This window comes from Alosa pseudoharengus, unplaced genomic scaffold, assembly GCF_046254945.1.
Source record: "Alosa pseudoharengus isolate Yale_2024_CS ecotype anadromous, Long Island Sound unplaced genomic scaffold, YU_APseudo_1.1 YU_APseudo_1.1_scf_17, whole genome shotgun sequence".
Taxonomy (NCBI): domain Eukaryota; kingdom Metazoa; phylum Chordata; class Actinopteri; order Clupeiformes; family Clupeidae; genus Alosa; species Alosa pseudoharengus.
In genome coordinates this window covers 30,837,357-30,846,513 of record NW_027468640.1, presented here as the reverse complement: position 1 = coordinate 30,846,513, position 9,157 = coordinate 30,837,357, and the positions used below count along the sequence as shown (strand labels likewise).

Below are 9,157 nucleotides of genomic sequence, written 5' to 3'. Positions count from 1 at the left end.
GGTTTAGATATGCACTGACTATCGGCACAGTCACTGGCAAATATCCACATCCTTTTGCAAGTAAACACTCAGTCATAGTGAGTGATTCTGGCGAAATGTTGTGAATATTTGATTGTAACAGCCAATCAGCTCAGTATTAGGCCCAGCAAATACACAAGGGAAAGCTTTGCTGTGAGGAACAATTTTATGCATTTGATAAGTAGAGTAGAATTGTCATTTGACTTTTTTAAAACAGAATCGTCTTGCTCAACTAGGACTATGGTATTCTCTTCCCCCAACAGAACCCAGTGTTCTCTAGTGAAATATTAACTCTTGCTCAATTTATAGCACGTAACACAAATCAGGTCAGACTGCATGACATGGCATGTTCCTCTGAGCAAAGGCACTAACTGTTAAAACTGATGGGACTCTTCCTTGTTGCTTATAATAATTAAGTGTTGCCATTGTTATTGTGCTGATGTCAATCAATTTATGGTATGAGCTATCTGTAACTGTCGGTCACTGTGTCCTTGGAGGTCAAATGCAGTCAAATCAGGTTAGAACATCACCCTGTTAAAATTTGATTGGGATCATTTGGTCATGCGTTTTTGTAATAAATTCATTTTATGCCTGAAATTAGAGAGTTAAATGTATAGCCAATTTTCTCATATTTGCTTAATCAGAATTTCGGCAAAATGCTTAAAATGGGACTTAATATTTCTACTGTTAACATCAGCAATTGTAACTTTCCCTGCTGTTTGAGAAAATGCTGAGACTGCAAAGAAAGAAGTGCTGATGCAGGAGAAAATCTCAGGAGATAGCCTACCCATCTCCCTGCATGACTTTCTTATCAGTACAGGCTCTTACAAACAGCTGATCCTTGTGTGGTTTTCTCTGTGGTGTGTGTGACTTTGTATGACTGCAAAAGTGAACTCTTACATGCTACATGGAAGGCACCCATCTCCAATCAAATCCCATGAACAAACAGGATCGGAATGAAATGTCTGCATGTGATGTCTGCACAGATTAGCACAGGGAAATGAAACGGAAAAGAGACAGAAAGTTGGTTTGTCTTACAATTGGGAATGAAATTGCAAATAAATATGTATCACAGGTTGCAACTTTTTTTCTGGCAAACTTTTTCCTGTTTTAATATTCTGTCATCTGTTATAGTTCAGGATGAATTCAGCCGTAAAAAAAAAAAAAAGCAAGAAAATTACTCCCGGTTGACCTTTGTCCCCGTTTCAGAGGAGAAAAACAACTGGAGTATAAATAGGGGGTGTTGCAGGGGAGTGGAATGTTTTTGAGGAGTTGTGTGGGAGAGATCAGGACTGGAGACCTGACTGTTGGACACAGTAAGTCAGTACAGTGTTCTTGTGTTCTGCTTTTCCTGGTCACAGTTCAGCACAGATGTTAGCATGAAGAAGATTAGATTAACTGTGACAAATGCTGGATTGAGGGGGAAAAAACGACATAATTTAGTTTTAAGACTTGGATTTTGCTTGATCTGTCTGCATGTGTGCATGCCTGAGAAATATTATTTGGGTGTTTTCAGGAAGTTTGCTCATCGAAAGAAGCTGTGTACATCTAACAACAATAAATAAAAGAGTTTATTTTTTCCAAATATTTTTTTTATTTTATGGTTTTCCCTAAAAAATAAGTAGATAGATAGATATAGATTATGGCAAAAATTATTATCATTCTGACCAATTTTGTGTATCGGAGCAGTTTTGTGCACATCTAAAGTCTGATTAGAATGATGACTGTTGAATGATGCCTGTGCCAAGACAAACTACGCACTTATCTATGTGCATGTTCCTGCATGCCATTATGTTGCACAATCCCTTTCCTAAATCAAAACCATTTCATTTGTTGTTTACAAATTTTAGCACATTCAAATGCCAAACTGTTTCACCATTTCTAGTTCGTAGAGATGTGTTTGTAGAGATCAAATATTGTTTTGCCTTCCTGCATGCTAAAATTATGCTGCAACCCTGCCCTAATCCCCACCACCCCCTCCCCACCTTCCTGTCTGTCTGTGTGTGTGTGTGTGTGTGTGTGTGTGTGTGTGTGTATGTGTCCGTCCAGGAGCACGACCAGAGAGTGCGGAGGCCATGTGGAAGGGGCTGGTCCTGGCACTGTCTCTCTGCCTGCTCCCTGGGAGCGGCGGAGAGACAGGCAGCTCAGGGGGCACCCGCTGCAAGCCGGCGCCTCGCTGGACGATCGGGGAGCTGGAGCCCATGAAGGAGTCCATGGGCAGGGTGACGGTGGTGGCGCTCTTTCAGGCCAGCTGATCTTTCTGCCTGGTGCAGGCGTCCAAGTATGTACTCATCAATTCACTCTACACAGTGGGCCCTAATTTGAAAGGTGGCCAAAGTGCAACGTCTTAAGTCTAACTAAAAGCTAATCTTATAGCTAAGCAAAATCTATTTGCTAATTTAAGACCACCACAGGCAAAATCTATTTGCTAATTTAAGGCCACAGGCAAAATCTAATGAGTCAGCTCAGTGCTCTCACATCATCATGAAAGCTATGTTTACTGCACGAGGACTTTGCCTTGTTTTAAATAATGGCGCAGTATGTCTAAAAGCCAACCGTGTGGGTATTTGGTCTTAATGCCCCATGTGTAAAAGCCAAATGTGCGGGTATCTGGCCTTAAAGCTGCAGTTAGCAAGATTTGTTTGATCATATTCACTGAAACCGACACTATACTCCATACATGGGCAACATACGGCCCGCGGGCCACATCCGGCCTGTGGGCTTTCCCTGACCGGCCCGCGTAAGGTCCGTGAAAGAACAATAGTCAAGAGCCTATAGAGATAATGCACGGAAATCAATATCGTTGCTTTTATTTTGAAAGCGACTGCTATTTGTACGCCCATACATTTGTGCGTGGATGCATACGATGTAAACACCCTCACTGATGTGCTGGTGAATAGAATGTATGCTTCTGCGTCGACACAATACAGTTGCCTTTAAGTCGGCGTAAACCTTTCAAAGTTTTGTGTGTCTTATGTCTGCGTCGCTCACCACCGCAAAGGTTGTCAGAACGAACTCCTGCTGTTTATTGGCGATACGAAGTGTTAATTTCAAAACGTTACTGGCAGATAGATAGTTTACATTTGGATAACCTCGTCATTGTAACCAAAATATGTCTGAGTTTATTTACAAAGCTTATGTTAGCGAACTAGTATGATGCTACTACCCACAGGTTGCTTGAAGCAGCCGGCTCAACACAGAGGGCGAGTTGACCAATCACAGTTTTGTGCATAAAGTTAAAGCAAAAACATAGCCTACATTTTTAAAATAGTTTTCTTTGTGGATGTTGATTAACTAATGACAGCCTACTATTGTCTGCTCCACATTTTCATAGTAATTCTGCATAGAGTTAATTTAATGATGGTAATGATTTAATGATGAAATATTGCTGAGTGTTGATGAAATGGTGGCACAGGCCTATGGTTGTACTGACTCCTTCACATTTTCATGGCCTAGCCTAATTATATAGATATTGTAGTACTTTTTTATATCAGTCTTTGAAAACTGAAAAAATAAATGTCAATGTCAAAAAATCGTTTTCGAGAATGAGGATTAAATACTGGACATAGATTAAATAGCCTATTGCTGTTTTTCCTTTGTCTCCCTCACATTTTCATCTGTTCTTACGAGTAGTAAACAAAACCAAATGATTTACTTAATGTTATACAAGAACAGAATAGAATTGGACAGAATTGAGTTCAGACTTGAGTTCGGTATTTTGGGTCCGGCCCTCCTCAACAGTCCCAGTTTGTCATGTGGCCCCTTGGGGAAATTAGTTGCCCACCCCTGCTATACTCCGACAGAACAACATAAATCAGCCGGTTTTAGAAAAAAAACCCGCACTTCCACCTCCACCTAGAGCAGGGGTGGGCAACTAATTTCCCCAAGGGGCCACATGACAAACTGGGACTGTTGAGGAGGGCCGGACCCAAAATACCGAACTCAAGTCTGAACTCAATTCTGTCCAATTCTATTCTGTTCTTGTATAACATTAAGTAAATCATATGGTTTTGTTTACTACTCGTAAGAACAGATGAAAATGTGAGGGAGACAAAGGAAAAACAGCAATAGGCTATTTAATCTATGTCCAGTATTTAATCCTCATTCTCGAAAACGATTTTTTGACATTGACATTTATTTTTTCAGTTTTCAAAGACTGATATAAAAAAGTACTACAATATCTATATAATTAGGCTAGGCCATGAAAATGTGAAGGAGTCAGTACAACCATAGGCCTGTGCCACCATTTCATCAACACTCAGCAATATTTCATCATTAAATCATTACCATCATTAAATTAACTCTATGCAGAATTACTATGAAAATGTGGAGCAGACAATAGTAGGCTGTCATTAGTTAATCAACATCCACAAAGAAAACTATTTTAAAAATGTAGGCTATGTTTTTGCTTTAACTTTATGCACAAAACTGTGATTGGTCAACTCGCCCTCTGTGTTGAGCCGGCTGCTTCAAGCAACCTGTGGGTAGTAGCATCATACTAGTTCGCTAACATAAGCTTTGTAAATAAACTCAGACATATTTTGGTTACAATGACGAGGTTATCCAAATGTAAACTATCTATCTTCCAGTAACGTTTTGAAATTAACACTTCGTATCGCCAATAAACAGCAGGAGTTCGTTCTGACAACCTTTGCGGTGGTGAGCGACGCAGACATAAGACACACAAAACTTTGAAAGGTTTACGCCGACTTAAAGGCAACTGTATTGTGTCGACGCAGAAGCATACATTCTATTCACCAGCACATCAGTGAGGGTGTTTACATCGTATGCATCCACGCACAAATGTATGGGCGTACAAATAGCAGTCGCTTTCAAAATAAAAGCAACGATATTGATTTCCGTGCATTATCTCTATAGGCTCTTGACTATTGTTCTTTCACGGACCTTACGCGGGCCGGTCAGGGAAAGCCCACGGGCCGGATGTGGCCCGCGGGCCGTATGTTGCCCATGTATGACCTAGAGCCTGTTATTTGTTTTGCAAAAATCTACAACTCCCGGTTCTTCTAGTCCAATCAGAGCAGGGCTGTGTGAGATCTGATTGTCAATCACAGTCTGGTGCAGTCTGGTGCGCACTGACGAGTCCGAACTCGATGAGAGGGTGCTCGGTGGTAGTGGGGGAGGGGCATGAGAGTTATTCAAAAGTCCCCTTAATCTGTCAGACTTGCCAACTGCAGCTTTAATGCCCCATGTGTTTGCTTGGGCAGATTGGACGGGCTGCGCCTGAAGCTGGAGGAGCAGGGCCTGAGGAACATCTCCTACATGGTGGTGAATGACAAGGCAGAGCATGCACGCAGACTGCACCACAAGCTGGCGGAGCAGCTACCAGAACACATCCCCCTCTATGGCCAAAGCCCATACGACCGGCAAGACGTTTGGCAGCTCCTAAATGGGGAAAAGGATGACTTCTTGATCTATGACAGGTTAGAACCACTTTGTTTTCAGATGTGCTTTTCATTGTGTGTTTGTGTGTGTGTGTGTGTGTGTGTGTGTGTGTGTGTGTGTGTGTGCGTGTGTGTTTGTTGCTGTTTATTGCACACGGTGAGAATCAATGGGTGGTCAATTGCCAGATATACCTGTAAACTATTAATGGAAAGTACACTACAATATCTTACAATATCTAATGTTAACTTGAGTCTTTGCATGCAATATTTCATGTAATACTAATTTTGTTGTCTATTCTTCCTACAGATGTGGACTTCTTACACACCACGTATCCCTTCCATATTCTATACTGTCAACACCATACATTGAGCACGCAATAAGACAGACATACTGCAATTCGACCTGTGGAAAATGTTATTTGGAGGTAGATCCTGATGGTCGATTTTCAATTAATCTATTAAATTGTTTATTAAATGGCTTCTAAGAATCAACAAACAAATATGTCATGCTTATAGCTTATTTCTCGTCTTTGCAGAGTGAAGCAACACTAGACGAATGTGACCCTAGTTACAACCACAGTGTACCCAACAATGATCATGGCGCAGACCACGGCAGCCATCATGGTCACGGTCACAACCATGGCGTAGACCACGGCAGCCATCATGGTCACGGTCACAACCATGGCGCAGACCACGGCAGCCATCAAGGCCACGGTCACACTCACGGTGAGCACTGTGTAGCCCACGGGCATGACCACTCCCGCTGCCATGACCACGGTCAGCAGCAACAACAGCAGCAGGTTTATCACCAGCCGCCGCAGCAGCGGCAGGAGCAGGTGCACCAGCACAACACCGTGGGCCAGCGGCGGCAACAGCACGTGCACCAGCTCCTCCAGCAGGCTCAGGCTCAGGCTCAGGTCCCCATGGATCTGGGCCTGGAACTGGGGTTGGGTCAGGCTCAGGTCAGGCATGTTAGGGAGGTCAGGCAGGAGGAGGACCACAGACAGCCGTGAGCACAGAAGAAGCCCCGCTGAAAGTCCAGGCACAACTGAGAGTGGTCCAACGCTCTGCAGGACCCCTCCAGCTGATGCTGACACTGACGGCAGCTGCTGGACGCCGGCAACGGCGAGGGCCGCTGACACTGTGAAGAGGCTCTCCCGGCCTCCTGACAGTGACAGCTCAGCCCGGGGGCAGTGGGCGACGGTGGCCAACACCACCAGGCGGTCAGGGAGACCTGACAGTGACGCCGGGCGCCCTCCGCTGCCTGACCGCAGCAGCCCAGGTGAGCCTGAACCAAGAAGGGCACCTCCACCACCTGAGTGTGACAGGGGGAGATCTAAGCAGACCGCCACACGGCTCTGTGACTGTCTCCCACTGGCGCTCGGTTTTAACATCTTTTGGAGGTGCTCCTCACGGCAGGTTCAGAAGGCTAGTACTATCTTACCAGGTAGTATTACCCAGACTACGAGGCCAACATCAGACCATATTGTGTCCTTTAAATGAAGTTTTTAAACCAATTCGGCAGTAACATAGCTTCCCTGTAATTTAGTTAAGATATAACTAGTGATTATTTCTTATATGTGGAAATATAGAAATTGGAATATGGATATGGTATATGGAAATTGGAATTCCCTATAAAGTACAATCAGGATATGGTCACATGCCATTTACATTTAAAAGGAAGTGGTAGCTAGCGACTTAATTTTAATGTAAGACTCAAAACCACCTTCAAGCATTTAAAGATAAGCAGCCTTTGTTGCATTTAACCTCACAAGTAGTATAAATACAGAACTACATTTTTGAGGACACAAGGGTCTGGTGTTTCCCTCAGTCCTGGCTTTACTGAGGTATTATGTAGATATCATTTCACCCCCAAAATGCCCTTTGTTGCCATTATGAAGTCAGGTGCAGAAACTATGCTCTAGTGGTGCCTGTCCGATGCTATGCAATATAGAGTGGGGGAGAGGCAAGATCTCACATAAGACCTTCAGATCCAACTAAATAAAAGAGATGTGTTCAAATTAAAGTTAGTTGAATTCAGTTATCGGTGAGATGGAGATTAAATTTCGTGTTTTGATTGTAGGCTGAAGGGATGGGTTTTTTGCTAGTGCAAATGACTTACACTGATGGACCAAGGAACAGCTATGTAGTAGCAATATCTAACAAGGCGAATGATTCATTATTATGTAGAACTTCACTTAAAAAGCACTATGTTAAATGCTACATTGCACATACAAATTTCACGAATGTCACATTTTTATCCTTTTTCGAGTGATACAGTATATATGCAGACAATTGCTCACAGAAAGCACAACATTTTACAAACATGTAAAACTACAAAAAATACCCCAGTTTAAGTTTATAAGTAAGATGGAAAATGAGAGATGAAAAGGTTACCTGAAATGCAGGACAGGATCTTGTTCAGATGGACACATGTTGCATACTCTATGATGGTCTCCAGGAAAAACTTCTCTGGAGTACCTGATGCCTTGTATGGAAAATGTGAGAATGATGAATGTGGGAGTGTGACTGAAATAATGAAATGATGGACTGTGAAATAAAAACTTGACAGCAGAAATAAAATGAACTGGAATCAACTGACTCTTTGTCTTTTGTAAGAATACCCTTACAAAAAAACAACTCCATGTCCAAAATATTGAATTTCTGCAGTAAATTGCAGTCAAATGCAGTGTAGTTTTTTCAGTCCAATTTTCTGCATATGAACTACAAATAATTCCTCCGAAACTACAGTTTTAATACTTGAAGTAGTACAGATTGTTAGGCAAGGCTATTGGCTACATGAAATATGAGACAGACTTCACATGCACTGAATTTGTAGGGTGGGTGAATGACATAGTCCATACAAACTAGCACCTCTTAGTTCACACTGTAACTCTGACTTAGATAAGGTGGCTAAAAAGAGAATCCAGAATAATGAAAATCCAGTCAGAAAAAAACAGGGTAAGATATAGAAAATGCAGCTATAGGTCGCCTGATAGTATAGGCTACAGTAAAACTTTTCACAGAGTGATACAGTCAGGTAGGCTAGTCTGATTTCCTGCATAATTGCTCTGGTTTACTGCATATGGACAACACACACACAAACAAAATCTAGATTAGGCCTAAGTAGCCAGGTGAGCATATATTGTTAAGTGCAAGATAGACTAAATGCTCAGACCATCTTGATGTGCCTAAGAGATGGGTGAAATGTTTTGAGGATAAACAACTACACATTGTGCTACTGGACCAGATGGAGATTATTAGAGTTGTTTTGATCATCCTCAGGTCCATACATGTGAGCTGGAATTATGTGTTATTGTCTTTCTGCCCTCCTAACACACAGTAGGCTACACTTATTTGGTAAAACTATCGTAAATCGTTACCGTTTGAGGCCTTGGCGGTGTTCTGAGAGGATGTCCGAGTAGGAACTGGCAATAAAATAAATGCTGAAAAAGCAAATAGTGTAGCCTACCGTATGAGAAGAAATGCTGTAGTTGCTGATGTACAGCAGCAGGTGGCGCTCAAAGGCTGCCTAATAAACTCCAACTTCCCCAATCAGTGCCCCTTAAATTGTTCCCAGGCGTTAGTTTATGTGTGAGCTAACATGGTCCCACAGGCTAGATAGAAGACAGCAAAACATTTCTGCCTTTAGTCTACAAAGACAGACAATCCAGTTGATTTAAATAATAGGAATCTTCAAATGTGGACCTGTCATTATCATGCTTTAATTTAAAACA

The 9,157-nt window shown here is 42.3% G+C and overlaps 1 protein-coding gene across 1 annotated transcript; it reads left to right on the top strand.

Annotated features, from left to right (window-relative positions):
• The first annotated feature begins 1,262 nt into the window (after nucleotides 1-1,262).
• Nucleotides 1,263-8,017, top strand: selenop (selenoprotein P). The gene is made up of 5 exons (XM_076289293.1): nucleotides 1,263-1,334; nucleotides 2,068-2,299; nucleotides 5,244-5,459; nucleotides 5,728-5,845; nucleotides 5,957-8,017. The coding sequence occupies exons 1-5, from the start codon at nucleotides 1,277-1,279 to the stop codon at nucleotides 6,431-6,433; spliced, it is 1,101 nt and encodes a 366-aa protein (XP_076145408.1). The 5' UTR covers nucleotides 1,263-1,276; the 3' UTR covers nucleotides 6,434-8,017.
• The last annotated feature ends 1,140 nt before the right edge of the window (nucleotides 8,018-9,157 follow it).